Genomic DNA, 24,832 nt, shown 5'->3' on the forward strand with positions numbered 1-24,832 from the left:
TAAGAACACTGAAAAAGTCTGGTCCGCCCCAACAGCTGCTGACGACCTTCTACCGCTGCACCATAGAGAGCATCCTAACGCATGGCATCCCTGTGTGGTACCTCATCTGCACGGAGGCAGAAAGGAAAGCTCTACAGCGGGTAGTCCATAGAGCTCAGAGGGCCATCGGAACACAGCTACCAGATTTGGAGGGCATCTACAACACACGATGCCTCAGAAAAGCCACCAGCATCCACAAAGACTCTTCACACCCCTGCAACAGTTTGTTCGAACTCCTTCCATCGGGCAGACGATACAAGGCCTTCTACGCCCGCACCTCCAGACTCAGGAACAGCTTCATCCCCAGGGCCATAGCTGCTATGAACCGGTCCTGTTGAGCCGGATGGTCACAACGCATAGATCAACTTGCACTTCACCCTGTCTAAAACTGTTACAATTGTTTCGTTGGGTTGCTGTTGTCTAAATTACTTAAATTATTGCATCGTATGGGAGGCGCATTCCCAATCTCGTTGTACCCCTGGGTACAATGACAATAAAGATATATTGTATTGTATGCTCGTTAAGATATAAATGCCGGTTTTGAATAGATATGGCAGTCTGGTTGGAAAAGCAATCAGAATTGGGAGGAACAAGCAAGTCAGACGGCATGAGAGAGACAACAGTTTCTTTTCTATTTTTCTTTCTCTTCATCTTCCACTCCCGACCACTCTTAACACACCAACTCTATATTTCATTGAAATGTGACCTGTGAAAATACAAGGTATAATTTAGATCTGGGATGAATATTCAGGTCGCCTACAGGATCTTGTTGCTTTTGCAGTGTCATTGCACCATTTGTTCTCACAGATGGATAGAACATGAAGCTGATAAGTATCTATCCTTTGACATGTGAAAATAAGTTTGTGCTCGTGATTCGGTTGGTGAAAATAGAACATTATATCTTAGGCATACATTATTTATTAACTGGCATTGAATTAATCACTGGATGGCTGTAGATTGAAGTAACCACACAAAATTGATGCTCATTTTGTAATCACCTATCAGCCCCTTGCATCCCACCACGGTACCTCCCCCGTGCCTCCATCCACCTCTCTGCCCCCTCTCAACCCAGCCTTCACCATGTCATGTTTTCACTATCTCCCCTGACCTTGCTCTTTCGGTTACAGATCAATCGGCCTTTTAAAAAAAAAAAGTCTGAAGAAGGGTCCCGACCCGAAATGTCATCTATTCATGCTCTCCAGAGATGCTGCCTGACTCTCTGAGTTACTCCAGAGCACTCTATGTGTGTAAACCAGCATCTGCAGTTCCTTATTTCCTCATTTTACAATTGGTGGCATTTTGTAACCTTTTAAAATAATTATATTTTTAAATTTTGTTTTCTGAGTGGATGTGCTCTTTAGTTCCAATGACAGGTTTCACGCAGCGGGCTACAATTGACCCGGAGCTGAATGAGATTCATGTCCTGTCAGGCCTCAGTAAAGACAAGGATAAACGGGACGAGAATGTTCGCAATTCCTTTTGGATTTATGACATTGCCCGAAACAGCTGGTAAGTAAAGCCGTACCTGACCATGCATAATAAATGCTCTTGTCATTGGTGAATCGTGATAGCTTTATTGCTTGATATTCATGGGCAATTCTTTTGTTCACAGCACTTATATTCCGGAAACCTGTAGTAATTATGTACACATGTATGTTGCCATTGGTGTCATTCCAACCAAGCCATTTTTTGAGTTGGGGGATGGGGGGGTTGAAATATGATTGTAACATCAGGCAGCTCCAGAGATGCTGCCTGACCCGCTGTGTTACTCCAGCATTTTGTGTCTGCCTAAAACATGAGGTGTCTGTATTGCAGTTTTGCTGGCAGAATTGGTGTTTTGAGATGGCTTGGCCTTTTATACCCTCTTTATTGAAGGGCAAGAAGAAATCAGAGATTGTCTAGAGTACCAGTTTTAGTTTGCAAGTCATAGTCAGAGAGTGATACAGTGTGGAAACAGGCCTTTCAGCCCAGCTTGCCTACACCGGCCAACATGTCCCAGCTACACTTGTCCCACCTGCCTGTGTTTGGTCCATATCTCTCCAATGTCCTATCCATCTACCTGTCTAACAGTTTCTTAAATGTTGGGATAGTCTCAACTACCTCCTCTGGCAGCTTGTTCCATACACCCACCACCCTTCGTGTGAAAACATTACCCCTCAGATTCCTATTAAATCTTTTACCCTTCACCTTAAACCTATGTCCTGTGTCCTCATTCACCTACTCTGGGCATGTGATTCTGTGCATCTACCCGATCTATTCCTGTCATGATTTTATACACCTCAATAAGATCACCCTTCCTCCTCCTGCACTCCAAGGAATAGAGTCCCAGCCTACTCAACCTCTCTTGCCCTTGCCCTTGCCCTAGCTCAGACCCTCTTGCCCTGGCAACATCTTTGTCAATCTTCTGTGTACCTTTTTGCAGATGACAACATCTTTCCTACAACATGGGGCCCAGAACTGAACACAATACTCAAAGTGCGGCCTCACCAACGTCTTATACAACTGCAACATGACCTCCCAATCATTAATGTTGCACCTATTTTCATAGATGTGCCACACATCTGTTTTACCTTCCTTGGAGTATAGAAAGATGATTATAAGCCTGATTATAATCTTCCAAATTCCTTTTGTTGTTGGCCAGGTGTTGGAATATTCAAATTTCACTTGCTGAGGTGGTGGGATTTTAAACTACCCCACTGAATTGCAAGCTCCTGAAATGAAAAGAGCAGTTTAGCTTTCCTGATCCATTTGCTGATTGTGGATAATGAGTTGGCAGTGCGAGCTTAAAACCCGTTATGCCGCAGTCTTTACTGATTACTCTGACCTTGACGAGTGACGGATGTAGTTAATGATCTATTTGTTGAATTGATTTGTACAAATGCCAGTAATATTCTCTGCTTGCAGATTGCACCAGAAAGAGCCACAATTTTAAAATGCAGAACACTGTTGAATTTCCATTGATATGGGTCAATGCTGTGGTGGTATTTTGAACCCTTCTGTGTGTTATTACACAGAATTGCCTTTGTTTGGAATCAATGAGCCTTTTCATAGTTTGTTAACATGAGAGTTGTGGTTTTTAGCTATGTTTCCTTTACAATGTTTTTTTTTCTGTGGTGCAGGTCTTGTGTTTACAAGAACGATCAGTCTCTAAAAGACAATCCTAATAAGAGCCTTCAAGAGGAGGAGCCTTGTCCTCGATTTGCTCACCAGCTTGTATATGATGATATGCACAAGGTAATGTACCTTTATGGTGTGCCTTCAACTTTTTCTCGTTGCATCATTCTTGTCCATTTCTTTCCCTTCGGCAACTTGTGCTTCTAGAACTTTATGCCCCATACAAAGAGAAAAGTTAAGGTCTTGCCTGCCAGAGGAGGTAGTTGAGGCAGGTACTATCACATCGTTTAGGAACCATTTAGACAGGTACATGGATAGGACAGGTTTAGAGGGATATGGACCAAACGCAGGCAGGTGGGACCAGTGTAGATGGGACATGTTGGTCAGTGTGGGCCAATTGTGAAGAAAAGTCAGTGGATTTTGCACCCTGAAAGATGATTTCTGTCCTTGTGTCATCTTGAAGTATAGAAAAATACAGCGCAGAAACAAATCCTTCATCCATAATGTCTATGCCGAACATCATACCAAAATAAACTAATCACATCTGCTGGCACATGATCTACACCCCTAAATTTGTTGCATATCCATGTGCCTATCTAAAAGCCTCTTGAACAACACTTGTTGACAAGGAAAGGTATTCTTTGAATTTCAAAAACTCTCTAATTAGTTTAGAGTTTAGGGATACAGCGCGGAAACACTGGCCCACTGCACAAACCAGCGATCCCCACGCATTAACATTATCCTACACACACCAGGGACAGTTTTACATTTATACCAAGCCAATTAACCTACAAATCTCTACGTCTTTGGAGCGTGGGAGGAAACCGAAGATCTCAGAGAAAACCCACGGGGAGAACGCACAAACTTCGTACAGACAGCACCCGTAGTCAGGATAGAACCCGGGTCTCTGGCACTGTAAGCGCTGTAAGGCAGCAACTCTACCGTTGCTCCACTGTGCCGACCTGATTTATGTTAATGCAAGGTATTAGCTGAGAGTGCCACCTGCAACAATTGCCAATTGTCCAGATATGGTGTGTCAGATCCGAGATGCCCTCATTCTTTAGGGAATGGGGGTTCCCCTCTCCCATCATAGATGAAGCCCTCACTCGTTTGGTACCCCACAGATCCGCCCTTGATCCCCCCTCCCCCAAGTCGCAACAAAGACAGAGACCCCTAGTCCTTACCTTCCTCCCAATCAGTTGTAGCATACAACACATAATCCTCCAAAATTTCAGCCACCTCCAACAGGATCCCACCACTAGCCACATTTTCCCATCTCCACCCCTTTCTGCCTTCCTCAGAGACTGTTCCCTCTGCAACTCCCTGGTTAACTTATCCCCTCCAAATTTGAGGAAGGATATTCTTGCTATTGAGGGCGTGCAGCGTAGGTTTACTAGGTTAATTCCCGGAATGGCGGGACTGTCATATGTTGAAAGACTGGAGCGACTAGGTTTGTATACACTGGAATTTAGAAGGATGAGAGGGGATCTTATCGAAACGTATAAGATTATTAAGGGGTTAGACATGTTAGAGGCAGGAAACATGTTCCCAATGTTGGGGGAGTCCAGAACCAGGGGCCACAGTTTAAAAATAAGGGGTAGGCCATTTAGAACAGAGATGAGGAAAAACTTTTTTAGTCAGAGAGTTGTGAATCTGTGGAATTCTCTGCCTCAGAGGGCAGTGGAGGCCAATTCTCTGAATACATTCAAGAGAGAGCTAGATAGAGCTCTTAAGGATAGCGGAGTCAGGGGGTATGGGGAGAAAGCAGGAACGGGGTACTGATTGAGAATGATCAGCCATGATCACATTGAATGGCGGTGCTGGCTCGAAGGGCCGAATGGCCTACTCCTGCACCTATTGTCTATTGTCTATTGTCTATTCCCACCCAAACCACCCCCTCCCCAGGTACCTTCCCCTGCAACCGCAGAAGATGCAACACCTATCGTTATACCTCCTCCCTCGACTCTGTCCAGGGACCCCGACAGTCCTTTTAGGTTAGGCAGAAGTTCACTTGCACTTCTTCCAACCTCATCTACTGTATTCGTTGTTCAGGATGTGGACTCTTATACATCAGCGAGACCAAACTCAGACTGGGCGATCGTTTTGCGAAACACCTTCGCTCAGCCCGCCTGAACCAACCTGATCTCCCGGTTGCTGGATACTTTAATTCTCCTTCCCATTCCTACTCAAGACCTTTCTGTCCTTGGTCTCCTCCATTGTCAGAGTGCGGCTAAATGCAAATTGGAGGCACAGCTTCTCATATTTCGCTTGGGCAGCTTGCAACCCAGTGGTATGAATATTTCTCTCACTTCAGGTAGCCCCGGCAATTCCCACTCTCTCTATCCCTCCCCCACCCAAGTCACACTAGCTTCTCATTTTCACCCTACAAACAAACGTACAATGGCCTGCTTCCTTTATCATCGTAACTTTTTTGCATATTTTTCATTCATTGTTCTTTACCTCTCCACATCACCGTCTATACCTCTCGTTTCCCTTATCCCTAACCAGTCTGAAGAAGGGTCTTGACCTGAAACGTCACCCATCCCTTCTCTCCAGAGATGCTGCCTGTGCAGCTGAGTTACTCCAGCTTTTTGTGTCTATCTTCGGTTTAAACCAGCATCTGCAGTTCCTTCTTACACATTTAAATAGCATTACAAGGTTTACAACTTCTTGTGGAACATGGGTTGCTTCAACATGATGGGGCATTGTAACTTGCCCTGTGAATATTTTGCCGGGTTTTTCTAAGTTTCATTTAGCAGTGTTTCAGTTGAGGGAAATTACACTTGCTGGTATTTCTAACTGGAGCCCCGAAGCAGACCCACACTGCGTTTAAAGCTTTTAAGAAACACTTCCATTTTCTTTATTACTGCTTTATAATTCAATACAATTTATAACACAATACTGTTGTTTGTTAACTTACCATGAGACTATCAAATACCTTGCCCTTACAGTGAATTTACTGCTTCTTTTGGACTCTGGGTCTTTGGATGATGGGTTAGGGTCATAGAGTGATACAGTGTGGAAACAGGCCCAACCTGCCTACACCGGCCAACATGTCCCATCTACACACTAATCTCACCTGTCAGCATTTGGTCCATATCCCTCCAAACCTGGCCTATCCATGCACCAGTCTAACTGTTTCTTAAATGTTGGGATAGTCCCAGCCTCAACTACCTCCTCTGGCAGCTTGTTCCATACACCCAACACCCTTTGTGTGAGAAAAAGTTACCCCTCAGATTCCTATTAAATCTTTTCCCCTTCACCTTAAACCTATGTCCTCTGGTCCTCGATTCACCTACTCTGGGAAGGGATTTTAAAAAAGTGTGATACAAAGCAAGAACCTACAAGCAGCATTATGGCTTCAATTGAATCTGGTCTTGATGCTGGTTGAGAGTAAAACGGCATGGGCTTGAGTGGTAACGTGCATCTGACAAGACTGCATCCATCTGAGAGCAAACAGATTTAGCCTAACATCAGAAATTCAGCACCTTCATCAGTACTGGACTATTAGTGCATCATTTAGCACTCATCTCTCTGGAGTGGAATTTAACTCAGCAACCACATTGGGGTGAAAATGTTACCCATTTAGCCGTTATTGAGAATTTCAGTGCAAGATCATCAAATAATACAGAATACAGAGCCTTTATTTGTCATTCGGTACCGAGGTACCGAACGAAATTACGTTATCAGCAGTCACAAAAAAAAAGAAACACAAGACACATAACCCCAACACAAACATCCATCACAGTGACTCCAAACACCCCCTCACTGTGATGGAGGCAACAAAACTTCCGCTCTCTTCCCCACGCCCAAGTCCCCGCGGCCGAGCCGCACTGGGCGCTGAAACATCCCACGGCTGAGCCGCGCGGCGATGGAAGGCCCCGCGGCCGAGCCGCACCAGCGATGTAAAGTCCCGTGGCCGCGCCGGGCGATGTTAGGTCTCGCGGCCGAGCCGCGCCAGGCGATGTAAAGTCCCGCGGCCGAGCCGCACCGGGCGATATTAGGTCCCGCGGCTGAGCCGCACCAGTGATGTCAAGTCCCGCGGCCGAGCCGCGCCGGGCGCTGGATGGCCCCGCGGCCGAGCCGCACCTGGTGCTGAACCGTCCCGCGGCTGTACCGGGCGATGGAAGGCCCCGCGGCCGAGCCACACGGGCACTGTTAAGTCCAGCGGCCGAGCCGCACCGGGCGATGGAAGGCCCCGCGGGCGATGGAAGGCCCCGCGTTCTTGTTTTTTTTTTAGCGCAAACGGAGATACGACTCGGAAAGGGTCGCATCTCCGTTGAGGAAGAGATTTTTAAAGGTTTCCCCCACCCCCCCACCACCCCCCACATATACACAGCTAAAGATAGACGATTTCATACATCTAACACTAACAAATAGACAAAGAAAGAAGAAAGACAAACAGATTGCCGACGAGCCGCAGCTGCAGGGCAGCGCCGCCACTTTGGGTCTTAATTGTTATCTTGAGGCATGCAAACTCATTTTTAGCCTTCATGAGTTTTATTACTCCTCAAGGTAAAGCCAAAATCTGAAATCTTCAAAGATAGATACAAAATGCTAGAGCAACTCAGTGGGTCATGCAGCATCTCTGCAGAAAATGGATAGGTGAAATTTCAGGTCGAGACCCTTCTTTAGACTGATTGTAAGGGAAGGGAAATTGAAAGCCTCGCTCTTTTTCATCATTGATTTAGTGGTGGAAAAATAAACATAAGGCCTTTTGTGATTTCTGGATGTCTCAAAAGTGCTTTGAAGTGTATTTGCTGTTGTGTTGAGGGAAGCATGGAGCTAATTTATGCACAGCCAATTCTCACAGCTGGCAGTGTGATAATGATCAGATAATCTGTTTTAATTATCACCATTTTACATCCAAGAAAATTAATGCTTTATGCAAACGTAACCTCCCTTTCCTACTTCCCTGGTGGCTATCCTGCACAATTTCAGGTGTAAAACTGATCTGGTTTAAGTATCCTGGTCCTTGACATCCCTTACCCGTCTCCACTTCCAGCACCAGCTTAACCTATAAGTGTTGATGCTGAATCAAAGGTAGACACAAAATGCTGGAGTAACTCAGCGGGTCAGGCAGCATCTCAGGAGAGAAGGAATGGGTGACGTTTTGGGTTTAGACCCTTCTTTAGGTCTCGACCCAAAACGTCACCCATTCCTTCTCTCCGGAGATGCTGCCTGACCCGCTGAGTTACTCCAGCATTTTGTGTCTACCTTCCATTTAAACCAGCATCTGCAGTTATTTTCCTACACGATGCTGAATCAACCCTATTTGATGGAAACTGTTTTGTGGGTGTGCGTGTATATATACACACTGAACTTTTCTTTCCCCTCGTTTATCATATTGTTTACAGTGTACTATGTTCACATATTCTGTTGTCCTGCACCAAGTAAGAATTTCATTGTTCTATCTGGGACACACGACCATAAAACACTCTTGACCCTTGACATTTCTGGGTGCAGGTTCACTACTTGTTTGGTGGAAATCCCGGGAAGTCATGCTCACCGAAGATGAGACTGGATGACTTTTGGTCATTGAAGCTTTGCCGCCCATCCAAGGACTACCTCCTGAGACATTGCAGATACCTCATCAGGAAGCACAGGTAAGAGCAAAGCTCCAAAACTCTTTGCACTAATACTCCAAGATAATTAAACACAACACTCAAGCCTCTGGTGAAAATTATAAAAGCTGATATTTTAAAGAAAAGCTCCAGTTCTTGTGCTTATGCATTCATCCTTGGTTGTTTACCATTTCTTCATCTGAACTGACGGAATACATTGAAAGTGTGTTTTGTGCTTATTGGCCTGTGAGTCATACGCGCGTCATCTGAAGTAATTTTCCTGGAATCTTTGAAAAGCTGAAGAATGTAGCCATGAGAAAATGTTTATTTTCCTTCCCCATTCATGTTCAGTTTTATCTGCCCATTCTGCATTTGTCCAATTCATGTTTGGGGGTTCTAAATCCTCGACGGGTTACTTTTTACTGCTGAGAGTCATGTGGGGGGGGGGGGGGTTATTTGACTGTAATTCCAGGGGATCAGAAAGACATAGAGTCCGACGTAGAAACAAGGAAGTGCGGATGCTGGTTTACACAAAAGGAGAAACTCAACAGGTCAGGCAGCATCTCTGGAGGATGTGAATAGTTGATGTTTCCGATCAGGACCCAACCTGAAATGTCACCTATCCATGTTCTCCAGAGCCGCAGCCTGACCCATTAAGTTACTCCAGCACTTTGTGTCCTTTTCTAGCCAGAAGCATGTGATTGATTATTATTATTATTTTCTTCGGTTTTCTGTTTGTTGTTATCAGCCCAAAATGGATCATTGTTAATATAAACATGGATGATGTCATTTATGTAATTGATTAGTATGGGTGTCAAGGGTTATGGGGAGAAGGCAGGAGAATGGGGTTAGGAAGGAGAGATAAATCAGCCATGATTGAATGGCGGAGTAGTCTTGGCCTAATTCTGTTCCTATCACTTAAAACCTTGTGTTATGGAGTTTGCATTCGCTACTGAGAAATACTGTGAAAACCGATTGATAAATTTGGAATAGAAGACAGGAGCATTTTATTTTCTTTCAGATATTGTGATGAACGATTTGCAAGGCTGAGCTTTTAATTGTATCTCTTCCTGTTGCTTTGGCCTCTTGGTTTTGCAAATAATCCCAAGGTAGGTATGCATATATGGAAGATAGGCACAAAATGCTGGAGTAACTCAGCAGGTCAGGCAGCATCTCAGGAGAGAAGGAATGGGTGACGTTTTGGGTCGAGACCCTTCTTCAAACTGATGTCGGGGGGCGGGACAAAGGAAGGATATAGGTGGAGACAGGAAGACGGTGGGAGATCTGGGAAGGGGGAGGGAACAGCATTGCTGGTGAAAATGGATAGGTGACATTTTGGGTCAGGACCCTTCTTCAGTCATATTGAATGCATATGGAATCCTGACTCTACAACTTTGCAGTGGCCACAAGGGGCACTAGTGAACCAGGTTTATTGTTCTTCCCTGACCCTCTCCCATTCTACTCCAAAAGAAGTAACAAGCTTCCAAACTACACTTTGTTCCCACAAATGAATTTGATCCCTCGGCTTTAAATAATTGTTTCATGAATGAGATCTGACTTGCCCCCTTGTGATTGCCTTGTTATTTGACACACTTCCAATTTTTTTGTAGATTTGAGGAGAAAGCTCGAGCAGATCCTTTAACTGCTTTAAAATACTTACAGAATGATTTGTACATGACTGTGGATCATTCAGATCCAGAAGAAACTAAAGAGGTAGGTCCATGCACTTTCTACTTGCCCTCTGATCGTTCAGTTGCTGCTGCTTGCATCATTAAATGATCACATTTGGATTAGAGGCAGCAGTTAGTTGCACTTTCATCCCAAAAACACTGCATGTACACAGCACATTTGAAGCAAGTTATACTACAATTGAATTTCAAACCTGTTTTGGGGTATGGATTCCAACTTCAGATAATGTAAAGCGACTGAAGCCATTATGTTTGACTTCAGCCTCTTGACCAGGAAGAAAGGCTACATGTTCAACCCCAACTTAACTGCCTAGGTACTCGAGAAGATTGATCATGTGGATAAGGGACTCGGAATATACCCCAGTTACATGAGGTAATTAAACTTGTTTCGATAAGGAAGTTAGCAGTGACACGCAACATCCAAAGACAGTAGTTTAGTTTAGAGATACAGGCCCTGGAAAAAGGCCTTCGGCCCACTAAGTTTGCAAGACCAGCGATCATCCTGTATACTAGCACTATCCGACACACCAGGGACAATTTACCATTTTTAACAAAGCCAATTCGCCTACAAACTTCTACATCTTCAGAGTGTGGGAGGAAAACGGAGCACCCAGAGAAAACCTACAGAGTCACAGGGAGATGTTACAAACTCCATCTATTCTGCAGCACATAACAGAGATGCAGAGTATTGTTGAGTGATGGTGGACTTGGTACATAGGTGTTCAAAGGGTACTAAGTGCTGTTACACCTTGAAGGAAGCATGCACGTGGTATGTTAATCTTTATTATGAGAGGATTTCACTCTAGATGAAGGAAGTCTTTTTGCAATTGTACAGGTTTACTAAACGAGGTCTAGGGACGGTGGGAGTGTGTGATCAGACTTAAAACTGAATTCCCTTGAGTTTACAAGAGAATAAATCCCATTAGAAACTTAAAAACAAATCTGATCGGGCTTGACCGGCCAGATGAAAGGAGCATGTTTCATCGGAGCTGCGAGCACAGGTTGGGAATAAGGAATGGGCTGTTTAGGACTGAGACAAGAAGAGATTTCTTCACTCGTGAGTGTGCATCTGAGGAATTCTCTGTCTCAGAGCTGTGAGAGCTCTGGCATTTTATTCATTTAAGATAAAAAATCATAAGATAAGATCAAGATAAAGATTAATGCCCTTCAGGACCTGAAGGGAATCTAAGAACAGAAGGATATTACTAGAAAATGACAAAGTTAAAAAGTCAACCGTGATCTTGATGAATGATCCTGTCGTTTCAAAGGGATGTTATGGCATCTCTACTTGTTTCTTGCATTCGTGTTTAGTTCCTTGCTATTCTTACAGGTTGAATCTGTTGAAGTTCCAATCACATGTTGTCTTGGGCTGACTTTGGCTACTTGACACACGACATGTATTTTTAACAAGTTTCCATAATTTTTGTTTGTTTATCCATTCATATTGTTTTGCTGCTTTGCTGTTTTTGTTGAAGGTCTGTATTAGTAGGTAAGCAGCTTCGATATATTGCTCTGTGCTCTGTGCTGATGGGGCAATGTAATTCTCTTGTTGAAGACATTGGTGGGGGGGGGGGGGGGGGGGGGGGGTGGAGAGAGAGAGAGAGGAAATGACCTAAATTGGTCGGTGTGCCCTATTTTTCAACGCAATAGTTAACTTAAGTTAATAGCTGACCAGTTTACTGCTTCAATATTTTTTTATATTTGGAGTATCAGATGAGTATGTGGGGTTCAGTCAGTCGGAGAGTTTTGTGTGGACATGTTGGCTTCTGTTGGCAAATTATTAATGACTGTCCACTTGTCCCATTGTAGTTCCGTGGCCTTTCAGTTGCATGAAACACAGCAGGAACTATGTTGTTTTTCATGAAACATCTTGACGATATTAGATTGCTATCTTATTGAGAGAATACCTTTACAGTAAGAATTAATTTGATGTTTCGTCTGGATAACTAATGTCATCAGTCTTGGTTTTTAAACTGGGTCTCTGTCCCTCCCTGGAGGATGTGGCAAATTTAAAAGGTGTATGTAACCATGGAAAAAAAAGTTTTTTGTTTACAACATGAAGAAGAGACAGGCTTTGGATTTCATAAGTTGTTTACAGCTGAATTTAGATTGTTGGACAAGTTTTCGAATGAATTGCCTAACGCTGTTACATTTCCCTGTGCTGTTTTGTTTTGTGGTGAACCCCTATTGTCGAGCCTTTAATTTGGGTGAGATGGGCAGAGGGTGTTGGATGAACAGCTCTTCATTCAGTTCTCCTAAACATTCCTGATTGTGATGCTGTAATTCTGATAATCATCAGGTCTGATATTCCCGAATTATCCATCCATCACTGAGCACCTCTTCCTTAAGTATTTCTCACACAGGGAACTTACTCCCCATTGTGCTGACTTTGCTGCTATGATTTTATATTGATGTAGACTTCATATTACCATTTTCATCACGTGTTATCTTTAAAAGGTTTCTAATCTTTTTTTAAGCAGCTGAGATTGTGCATTGACAGGGAGGTGGATTTGATGGCCTAAAATGTTCTATTTATTATGAGCTTGCTATTGAATATTTTAACAATAACTATTTCCATTGCCCGTATTTATTTGTAGTTAATTTGTTACTTTATTCCTAAGTTTCAGTTATTGGCTCAAGCACTCTTCCGATCTGGTTCAGATTTTATCCCGTTGGGTAAGTTTTCTGAAAACATTTTCATTGTCTGTTTTGCATGGGAAACTTTTTATAATTTGGGTGCATGGGAGATCAGGTAATTTGTTAGTATGTCATATTGAAGAGCATTTGTTAATATGTTAATGAAGAGCATAAGTTAATTTGGCGGATGCTCGCTAATGTAAATGAAAATCAAAAGCTGCAGAAACCTGGGAAAAAAACAGTGCAGGAAACACTTAAAGCTGGCTCCATCTGTGGAAAGAGTAACAGGTGACACTTTAGGTGAAAACCCTTCATTGAACCTGAGGCATATTGATTGAGATGTGAAACGTCGCTGGTCTATGCCCTCCAGAGATGCTGCCTGATCCGCCGAGTTACTCCAGCACTTTGCGTTCTTACGTCACCTTTACAACTGGGCTGGTTAAACTTATTGCAAGCTTGATCCAATTTCCTATTTTTGATTTTCAGTTGATGTTTGCAAAATTTTAGATGAACGCATAACATTCCCAAAGAACGTTGTAATTGCTCTCTCGACTGGATCGTAACTCAAGTTGAGATGTGGCAGAATCGGGATTGTTCTGCTTCATGGCGCAGGCTCATTGAAGCGACACCAGGAGTTCTTACATAGGATTGTCCCATTAGTCAATCAAATCCAAAATTGCAAACTGTACTCTGGCAAATCTGGCAACACCCGTGGAATGAGAAACCAAAAGAAAAATGTTCAATTGATTTCTTTTCATTGACATTGACAAAAGATGAGATCAAATCTGATCATCATAAGACATTTTTACTGCAACATTGGACTGTAGCACTCGGTCTCATCCCCAGGCTTTGGAACCAGCAGGAATTTAATTGAAAGATGAAAATCTTTCGAAGTACATATTTTGCAGTGCTGTTGACTTCTGATTTATACTTTTTATTGAAAGGGTAAAGGATTTGCTTCCATTCAGCTAATTAACAATTTCATGAGTTTCAGCTGAATGTGATTTCACTGGGGTTTATTGCAGGCGTAAAATTTTAATTTAATTTAAATTGGTTTATGATACTGCTCCTGCAAGTTTTAGAACATGTAATTTCTCGTTTGGGGCATGTCCTTTGGTTGGAGTCAGAAATTAATGCAGAATGCAGCAATAACCATTAAAAAAACTATTAAGAGCAAGTCAATATTTTGCCTTTATCTGTGCCACCCCATTTAAACGATGCCCAGCTTTGAACTTGATTATTCTTGTACTTCCGTTTAGAGCTATGTTTAGTTGCTGTTGTGGAACTAACCATCTCTTGATCTTGAAATTTCACGAAATGAAATCGCTGTTGTTGCTCATGAATTCATTCTTTTATATATATCCCAACAGGTTTTTCAGATGTTGATCAGAATTATGCCCAGAGGACTCTGTTGTTTGATACACTGGTAAACTTCTTTCCTGACAGCATGACACCTCCAAAAGGCAATCTGGTTGATCTCATCACACTGTAGCTGGATAGCATTTGCTGGATTCTGGCCGAAGAGAAAGTCGATCACATCTTTTATACTTTGCTAGATTGGATTATGATTTTGGTTGGCAAAGGTGGTTCATGTAATACGCCGCCTTCTTTCTAGTTTTGATTTGAGTATCCAATTTTGGTGGTGATCCCATGCCACCTTCTAAAAACTGGGTTGGAACTGATGCTGGCTTTGTGAAAATGGGTTTGCTTCCCACACGTGTTCAGCCCTTCGCTGCATTGGTAAATATTTAAAACTATTTTGAGATTAAATATTAATTCCTGCCATGTGACCGTCGATATAAACACACAGTTGGAATTCTTAATGTCTGGGCTGCTTCCTGGAATAATACTGCAGTGATCTCAACTGACTTTCATCAGTCGTATTTCTGTCCAATTTCATTGTCGATTTATCAATCCAACTGGCCCATCAAATTCAGGTGTTGTTTTAACGTCTGCTGTTCTCGTTCTCTTTGACCTTTAAAGCAATATTAATAACTGCTTCAAAAAGTTGTAGCTATTTTTTTACATTGAATAAATGTGAGTGCTGTGCATCATGTTCCCTGTGGGGCTGCTGACTCTGGAGTTCTCAGCAGGCAGACAATAATTGCTGCCATTTGGATGTGTTTTGACTTCAGAATAATTCCATTCTACTGTTCACTTTTTTGTTTGCACTTCAAAGTTCCAGTCACATTTATAGTGGAACTAACTTTATCCTCCCTGTTTCCCAGCTTTTGATTCAGCTTTCCAGATAGCATCAGTTGAACTGGCTGGATTAAAGGTGTGAAAGATCCAGTCTAGTCTTTTCTTCGTGTCAAGATATTATTGCTCAACAATGCTAACAAAAATAAAGTCGTTCGATTTTCACTTCTTTTGCAGCAAGCACAGATTATGATGCACAGTCTTCAGTTTCCAGCGATTTATTTGGAAGGAGCGGTGAGCCAGTGTTGCTTTTAAGGAAGGGCTTTAATGCAAAGACTGATTTTTAAAAAAAACTCTTATGGTGTCGGCTGCTGAAATATGTGTGGCAGTGATCACTTTGCCTCTGGGGTCAGAGGTATGCCCATTTTACAAAAAAGTAGTTATAGAAGAAAAACGCTTTGCTACAGAAATTCGGTGACAGAGTACATTTCCCCAATATGGTTCAGAATCCATGCCATTCATTTTTACTAAATTGAAAGAGAATGTGTCATGGATGCTCTCCCTTCAAAACATCCACAAAGTCATGTTGAATTATAGATGTACCAGAGGGAAAAATACACCTGCTTTGTGTTGATGATTGTTAATTCGTCTGGATTCTTAAGATTGGTACCTTCACACTGCAGAGGCTCTGGTTTAGCTCATTTAATTAATGTTAATATCTAATTCTATTTGTTCAGTGATTTCTTGCTCCCTGTGTTCTTTCTCGAAGTCTTTCTTCGTAGCCTCAGGCATATTGGGTAAAGTTTGGTCATTTCTTAATAACATCGGTTTGTGAAATATGTGATACTAATGGCTTGAAGTATGTTGTGCATTTTTTTAAAAATCCAGCCACTGGTAAATATTTAAAACTATTTTGAGATTGCCACTGCCAATTTGCAATGACAGCCCATCGCCTTTTCAATAACCATTCGTGAGAATGTCCGTGAAGCTAAAATGTACGTGAAAATTGAAATGAAAAAGGCCAATATGTTAAAAATGTCCATAGGTATTGTACAAAGGTGAACATTTCAGAAACTTACCTTAGTGCAACAAAAATCTTTCATCAATTCTGTTGTAGCAACTATGTGATAAGATTCCTGAAGATGTAAAAAAAATAGAAGCTTATTAAGAATTAAAATACCTTGACATGGTTCCCATTTCCACACAAAGGCGAGTTACTGAAATTTTCACCTTTGTACAATATGTATATTATTAATATATTGCCCTTTTACATTTCAATTTCACGTACATTTTAGCTTCACGTACATTGAAACTTCTCTAGCGCAAAGGTGAAGGGAGGTCATTGCAAATTGGCAGTGGCGATCTCAAAGGTTTTCTTCTCTTACAAATACCCATTTGATCAAGCTACTTTACCTCAGGCATTACTGTCTCAATGCTGCTTGTGTGTTGAAACACTTCATTCTCCTCATGTGAAAGGTTGTTTCACATTTATATTTTCATTGTTTATATTTAAAAGAATGAAAAAAAATCTTTCACTCTTTTTATACAAAAGGTTGTTCCCACATTTATTTTTCCCTCAAATGCGCCAATATACCCACCCGTAGGAAATATTTTAGAGATAAACAAGCTGAATGATGATTTCTCTCCGACATATTGCACCATTGTAAAAATTCTGAATTCCCCCTATCCATTAGAAGACCATTAGCAAGTCATAATTTTGTTGGCAATGCGGCTGATGGGCGATTCACTTGGAAGTATCCCTGCAGAGAATAAAGTTGTTTCATTTTAATTCGTCAATCTCAGCCATAGAGAGATTCAGGGCAAGATTGTGATTTTAAGGCTGTTGGAAGTAGAATAAAAAGAAAATGTTCCATTGCTATTAAGATAGTACATTATAGGTTGTAAGACAAAATCCGTAGGCACGCTTATTGCTTGCACACTGCTTTCTCCCAGCTTGTAAAACAAGGCTATTTGCTATACCAGTCATTGCAATTCTTTGCCTATCAGGTATTCAGTAAAGTATTTACAATTCAAGCATTCCCATTCTTCTGGTGGGACTGATATTAAGAAAACATGTATAACGTTCAACCTTGCAACTTCTTTATTGGTATTAAGAATTCTTGCAACGGAACAACTCATTTTAACGAAAACATATTCTCTTGTACTTCTGCTTTGAACGGATTAATCTAACCTTCATGCCCTTTTCTAGAGGCTAATAATAATTAGAACACTTATAAATATATTGATAGACATAGGGACAGGAAGAGTCTGAAGAAGGGTCTCGACCCGAAACATCACCCATTCGTTCTCTCCGGAGATGCTGCCTGTCCCGCTGAGTTACTCCAGCTTTTTTTAGTCTTTTCGGAAGAAACATTCACTCTATCCAGTTGATCCTGTTTAAAGCACTAATAATCACACTGGTGACTACGAAGCTGAATTGCAAAGTATTGTTGACAGTTCTGATGACATAACCTTTTTGAGTGCTGCACCATATTAAACATACATCTACAACTTGGAGGTGGAGGGGGTGGTAGTGAGAACATGTTTAAGAATTGTACTCTTGATTTAACTCTTCTGACTACACTATTTTACCACTAGATTTATGGAAGTGTCTTGAAACTCAAAATGTGTATTTTCTCAAACCCCATCATAATTATTGGCGAATCCAATTGTTAAACAGTCTCATTTTATATTTAGAAAATTGGGAGACATGAGTGGGAATGCAAATCTCATAAAGCCTTAATGATCAGAACCAAAATCACTGGCGTTAACCAAAGAATTTAAATATTTTGTATGATAGCCCCTTGGCCTGCTCAGAACAAAAGTTGGAAATTAGAGTTGTCTCAAATTGTTTCACAGTGAAAATGGAGTGGTAGGTTGTGCACATGGGCACAAAAATGCTGGAGTAACTCAGCGGGACAGGCAACATCTCGAGAGAAGGAATGGGTGACGTTTCAGGTCGAGACCCTTCAGACTTCAGAGATACTGCCTGTCCCGATTTTAAACCAGCATCTGCAGTTCTTTCCTGCACATTTTGTGCACATGGGCCATGCATTGTACCCGCTGAACTTAAGTTTCAATGAAAACAAATGCTACGAACGTGCAAACTTTAAATCTGAAAAGATAAATGTTGATTTTAAATATCAACGTTGAAACTGAAGCATTCAGCTGCTCATTCTTGCTATTTTGTATTAAGCATCCAAAATTATTATTTTTATTATTCTGATTTCCTTTATTTTGACATTTTGTGAATTTCTGCCTATTGTAAGGTTCATGAGACTAAACATTATCTGTCACAAATGGCTCAGAGCTTCAGTGTAGTAACTTTATGGAAACTGCAGATGGTTAATACAGCATGCATTGCGTGTCTATTACTGTTCTGCATTCTGGTTTGGTGACCCAAAGGGTTACAGGGCAGTATTTAATGTACGTAGTTCACTCCTTTTTAGCCAGACTGCATTTAAAGCTGGCAACTTGAGCTATTTTTATATCTCAGGAATACCACTTACTGAATCAACCAATTTTTCACTTAGTTGATGTTTTAATTAACTAGCTGAAATAAAATGAGAAAACCTTTAAGTGTAAAAGAAGTGTGGATGATTCATTCAGGCTTATAAATTACTTTGTAATTGGAAGAAAGACATAACTTGGTCAGTTTTTTCAGATGTAATTACTTGGGCTAGCTCAGCTTGCAACTGGTTGTGAGCACTATTGGTTTGGTTTTGTGGGTAGGAATGCAACTTAAGTTATTGTGTTCCTCTTATCAAAGACAACATTCACAAGACCAACCATTGTATCGGCAGGAAATCAGTTGCACTTCAGGCTCATGAGGTGCAATGCTTCAAAACTCAATATAGGATTTTGTTAACTCCCAGGTGACAGAGTTTGGTACGATAAGACATCTAATTATAAATATCACAGGCACTGTACTAAACCTAAAATTTAAATTTAATGGACTGGAGGATATGAACAAACAGGGGATTACTAAGGTTGGATAAATCAGCTTCTGCTTTTAACTTTCGAGACTATTAAATTGTTACGTGAAATTCGCACATTAAAATCTAGTTGAGTAGATTGTATACATTTATTTTGATGTATACATTTATTTTGATGTATACATTTATTTTGTTCGATCTGAGAGGACACTAGTGGTATTTGTGCTGTTGCATTTGTGTGACTTCTGGATATATTATGAGTGACCTGGTTAGGAATGTAGTATCATGGCCATTATTTCCTCTTTGCCCTCCCGACCCAGTCCCCAACACCCACCCTTGTCACCATCACCTAAAATGTGTTAAGCGCTTATTTATTGTCTAAAAGCCTGTGGCTTTGCAGTTTGCAAATTAGCTGTTGTGTCGTTGTTGCTTTTTCAAAAAAGGTAGATAATTAATTGCAAAGCATTTTTGGAGGGCTGCAAAGATAATATGCAGATATTTTTCTTTCTTGAACAGTCAACCAGCATTTAAGCGAGGCAATCCATTACATTTTATTTTAATGCATTCTAAGTCTCTAGTTTCCATGAAACCTTGAGGGAATTATTAACTGTATTATGTGGAACGATTCTTTGACCCAGATCGAATGCAGAATTACTGTTACTTCCTTGAAAATTTTAACCTTTTTCCAAAAACTCTTAAGCCCACTTTTCATTCACTCAACGGGAAAAGTAGTGCTATTTTTTAAAATCTGATTAGCTGAAATGATAGTGGTGTGAAACTAAAATAGCTTGCTGTAGCTCTAGCAGTGTGGTTTTAGAAGACAACAAATAAATTTAACAGTCAAACCTACTATGGTTGTAAAATAATGATTGGCAGGCTTGACCATATTACCTGTCCATTGTCAACTCTGATATCTTCACTGTACAAATCGTGAAATTTGTGTAAGGGAGATCTAAGGAGAAATAGCCTGGTTATCTGTTTAGAATTCCAAGTTGAAGTGTCAGAGCAACTGCAATCCAATGAAATAGTTGAATGAATTTGAGAGGTGAATTCCCCAAGTTTATAATGGACTAAAGCTAAATAAGGTGATAGAGAATAAGTATTAGCTATATGCTTCAGTGGATATCTTGTAGATTTTTTTTTCTATGGTGGGCCCCTGCCCTGCCTTGCCTTTTGTTTAAAGTCCATTTCTACAATATGTTTGAATAAACCAGGTTTGAATGGGTGCTTTGCATTAAAAAATGTCGAGAACCTGAATTGGGATGGATGAGAAGCAAGAAAACTAAAGCAAAATCAAGACTGAAATAATGCTTTGGTGAAAAGAAATTGGAGGTCTTGAATTCAAGTTCCCAACAGTTGGTTGAAGAACCCTTAAAAACAAAATGCTGTTGCCAATTTCAAAATGGAAAACAATTGAGCAAATTGGACTATCTTTTTTAATCTCCTAGAGGCTCATTTTTGTGAGCCTGTAAAAATGAAAATAATCAAGGGGTATTAATTGATTTCCGGGTGTTCTGCTGATTTGGAAGAATCCTTGGAAACGTAATGATGATCACATGTGTCCTATCGAGTCTTAAAATTCCTAAAACATAAAGCATTGTTTACAAAGTTCAAGGCACCATTTTCATAAGAAAATTACAGTGCTGCACATTTTCAGTACGTTACTGATGTTTCCATTTCCTGGTTCCTTTTAAAAAGAAATTCCCTGATATTGTGGGACAAGACATCAATTAATAAAAGAACCTCAAAATTGACCTCATTTACTGAGGTGGCAGGAAATGTGTTCAATATTTTAAAAAAGTAATTAATTGCGGTGTGGAGTGTATGGCATCATATAATTTGTGCCAGTAGTCAAAATTCCAGAAATTACCCATGCAAAATATTTCTCATTCTTTTGCAAGGTTATAGAAGTGTGTTTATCGGGCATTATTGGTGAATTGAGCACACTGGAAGCCAAAATAAGTCTTTGTATTTCTAAATATGTCTTGTAATGTTTGTTGCTGTTTCAAATAACTAATTGTTAGTGGCATAGTAGTTTTACACCTCCTGGACTGGAAATGGAGAGCTGATTGTTGAAGTTGTCACATTGGTATTATTAATCACTTGATTGGCAATAAATAAAAATGCTCTAAATCGGCAAATCTTGTTAATAGATAGAAAGAAAATGAGCATTGGTGTCATTGCTGAAGTGAAAATAACAAATATTGGAATAGAGTTTTTTTTCTTCTTTGAATTCTGGCAATACCAGACTTGGATGTGTGCAAAATGGTGCTTGTGTCTCAAGCACATCTGTTTGACACAATATTAAAAGGCAAAATATTAATTTAGCGTTTCAGACCAGTGATACTAAATGTTCCATTGTTTTATCGCAAATGTTCTTGCCTTTTACGTTGACCCGAGAATGAAATCCCAAAGAGCGTTTGTTTAATTGTTTAATTGTTCCCACTTTCACACAGAAATAAAGCTCAGGGCAGAAATGAACCAGGCATGTAGATTGTGGAAAATAAACTCTAGATGCTGGGGATTGGAAATAGAAATAAGGACAAAATGCTTTACTAGATGTTTTGATAACAAAGTCTGCTCCAAAGACATTCCAATGAGACATCAGCCAATTCTTCCTTTTGAAGTTGCTTTGGACTTCACCTGTAGTCAAATGTGTATCATTAACAGAGGGGAAAAAATCATGAATATTACACCTAAAAAATTTGACATCTCTCCTCTAATTGCCCAATTGACAAAAATGACTTAATTTTTAAGAAGGCAAATATCTTAAAATGGTCCTGGCAGATACACGCAATTGCGATGAGATGGTAAGTCCAAACAGCATCAAATTGCCCTCCTGTATTCTGGCTGAGAGAGTGGGTATTGTTCAATTTTGTACTCCACAGGACGCATGTGCTATTGTTTGATATAGCAAGATTTTGCAGATGATTTGGCAGCTAGGATCTGATCAAGCAGTTCACCAGTCATTTTCTTTGAGATGGGGGTGATGTACTGCCTGATGTCTTTCCCTGCTCAGCCAAATGTGTTTCCTGGAACCTTGCCCTTGCTCAGACTTGATAAATAATCTACACTTTCCATCAGCATTGATCCACATCTTTTTCTATTGTGTCTCAGCTTTTGTATCAAATTACAAAATAAATTCGTGCCAGGTTAATACTTTCACTTCTTTTTGTTATCTTTGATAAAATAGGACTGGATAATCTCATTCAATATTTTACATGAAGTTGAACATAAATGATTTTGAAACGACGATTAATATAACATTTCTGGCCACAACCACCAGGTCTAAGATGGCTGCCTTTATTTAAGATTTTGCTTTCCCAAAGAATTAAAAATGGGTGAGCAGCATTTCCATTTTGCAGAATACTGTGATAGAAGCAATTAAATGAATGCGCTTGCTTTGGTTTGTTCAATTGATCTTCATTGCAACCCATTAATTATTGTTATAAGAATTTCCTTCCCTTTTTCTTCACCCACCCCATCCCCACTCCCCATGACAAAGACCCCCATGTGTACCAGATTTAAATGTATTTAATTTCTGTGACTAGCACAGTAAATATTGCGATTGTGGATATTGATGTACCCAAGATCATTGCTTAGATGCGCTTTAATATGTATTTAATTGCCTCTTGTAACCTCAACTTTTGTTTTCAAATTTGATTTTAATAATGCATTTTCTACAAAGTCTACTCATGTCAAGACAGTACCCGAGTGATTTAAATATATATATATATGAACACCAATTGCTACTCGGGAAAAATAATTTAATATTTCTCGTCATTTCATGCAGGCTGTTGTTCAGTTTTAAATTATCCTGTTCTACCTGTATGGTGTTAATGTTGTGGTAGCTTCATGAGACTGCTATACTTGTCCAGAGGTTTTTAGTGCAATATAGACCTCCACTGTCCGACCCTAATCTCTTCAGATGAGTTTCCATCATTTTGCTGCCTTGATCCAACTTGGCATACAGTCAACATAGGTGACTAAAATTTGGGCAATGTTTCTGTTTTGAAATTCGTTAAACAAGACGGATCTCAGCCCTTACTAGTCCGTCTCTTGCTATCTTGTAACTAATCATGGTTTGATCAACTAGAAGACTATAATTGGGAAGTATTGGCCAAAGGACTTTGAAGTGCGTGTATTTTTGAGGAGACTTTCAATTCGTAATATTTAGGCATTGAACCCATTTTGGTGCTTCAGTTGTTCATGTGTGTGCCTGTCATCCTGTTTGGTCCACAGGGGCCTGTATTCATAAATATATTCTTGCAGTACATCACGTACAGAGGCTCATTTATGCATTGGGGCTGTTTTATGAATATGCGTCCTGGCAATGGACTTCTGTCCGTTGGTGTCTCGTCAGTGTCCTCTATCTGAATGTGATGTTGCAGCCAACCTGCGAGTTTGCTATAAGGCTCAATTGAGCAAATCTATCCTGTGATTTGACTCAAATTTTGTTTTGTTTTCTCTCTCATTTTTCCATAATTTTTGAAAGTATGAAGCTACCAACCCTTATTTTCTGAAATATATAAAATTTATGCACTACCTTGTTGTGAATAACTATGTAGACCTGGTGAACAAATTCAATTGTAGAATTATGTTGTATGTACTGTACATATGGAAAAAAAGACTGTATTTTGTTCAGTTTCTTAATAAAATAAAGTCCTAAAAAGCATTTTTTTTAATTTTGGAGCTTGTTGGCGTGATTATAGTGAAAGTTGAGAACGGGGGAAATCATCGACTTATTATGACTTTGAGGCTTTTAATTATTTCATGTCTGTTTGCTTGGGTTATAGAGCTTGGGTTTTTCACTACACCCCATTTAATGTTGATGCCTGCTAACAACTGCTGCCCATTCAGTCCGTTTGTAATGAACAGAACACACATCAATGTTAGCATGCCCTGGCCTAATAACAGTTAACTTTTTTTAAAGTCTCTAACTGGAGAATATATGGGATTCTTCCTCCATGCTTCCAAAACCAGAAAATAGGTAGCCAATGTATTGTAAACATACTAAATTGCTTGTGTAGGAAGGAACAGCAGATGTTGGTTTATACCGAAGATAGACACAGTGCCGATAGACACAAAGCAATACTAAATTGCTTGGCTCGAATTATGTACATTGAAGCAAAACGTTTTGTAAAATGTTTATTGTGGAATAATTTGATCTGCCCAATATAATTCTTTCAACACTGACATAAAATTTCTAGTGCTTTTCCATATTTTATTAATAGCACTTTCTGAGGTGATTGGATTGGGAATTAACATTTCAAAGAGTGAGTAGTATTTCTCATTTTTCAGCTCGAGTGGATTTTTAAAGATTTGAGACCAAGCATACCTTCTAGTTAAATTGGCTTTGTACATAGCATTCATCAAGAGCAAGCATTGGTTTTGGGGGGGAAGTTAGGGACTTTAACATGGAGACGTAGCCGGGAATGCTTTGTAACACAAGCCCATTACATGGTTTTGAACACGCGATAAAATAAGTAACTCTTCAAAATTGCCATGATCGAGAAAAACTTGCACAGAATAATAATGCGAGTGGGCACATTCCATGGCTCATCATTTGTGTAACCATATACGTCATGCAGAGAATACCCTTTTCATATCATATCATATCATATATCTACAGCCGGAAACAGGCCTTTTCGGCCCTCCAAGTCCGTGCCGCCCAGTGATCCCCGTACATTAACACTATCCTACACCCACTAGGGAC

General features: G+C 40.4%; 1 protein-coding gene across 2 annotated transcripts in view; it reads left to right on the forward strand.

The window, feature by feature from the left end:
• mkln1 (muskelin 1, intracellular mediator containing kelch motifs) overlaps positions 1-23,784 on the forward strand; it is a 104,345-nt gene extending 80,561 nt beyond the window's left edge. For both annotated transcript variants that reach the window (XM_078419525.1, XM_078419526.1), the window contains exons 13-18: positions 1,401-1,548; positions 3,159-3,273; positions 8,620-8,759; positions 10,328-10,430; positions 13,027-13,081; positions 14,413-23,784. In XM_078419525.1, the coding sequence (XP_078275651.1) occupies positions 1,401-1,548; positions 3,159-3,273; positions 8,620-8,759; positions 10,328-10,430; positions 13,027-13,081; positions 14,413-14,534 (683 nt within the window). In that variant the 3' untranslated portion in view covers positions 14,535-23,784. The remainder of the gene's footprint in view (positions 1-1,400; positions 1,549-3,158; positions 3,274-8,619; positions 8,760-10,327; positions 10,431-13,026; positions 13,082-14,412) is intronic.
• The last annotated feature ends 1,048 nt before the right edge of the window (positions 23,785-24,832 follow it).

The sequence above is a fragment of the Rhinoraja longicauda genome, chromosome 23 (assembly GCF_053455715.1).
Source record: "Rhinoraja longicauda isolate Sanriku21f chromosome 23, sRhiLon1.1, whole genome shotgun sequence".
In the NCBI taxonomy this organism is placed as follows: Eukaryota; Metazoa; Chordata; class Chondrichthyes; order Rajiformes; family Arhynchobatidae; genus Rhinoraja; species Rhinoraja longicauda.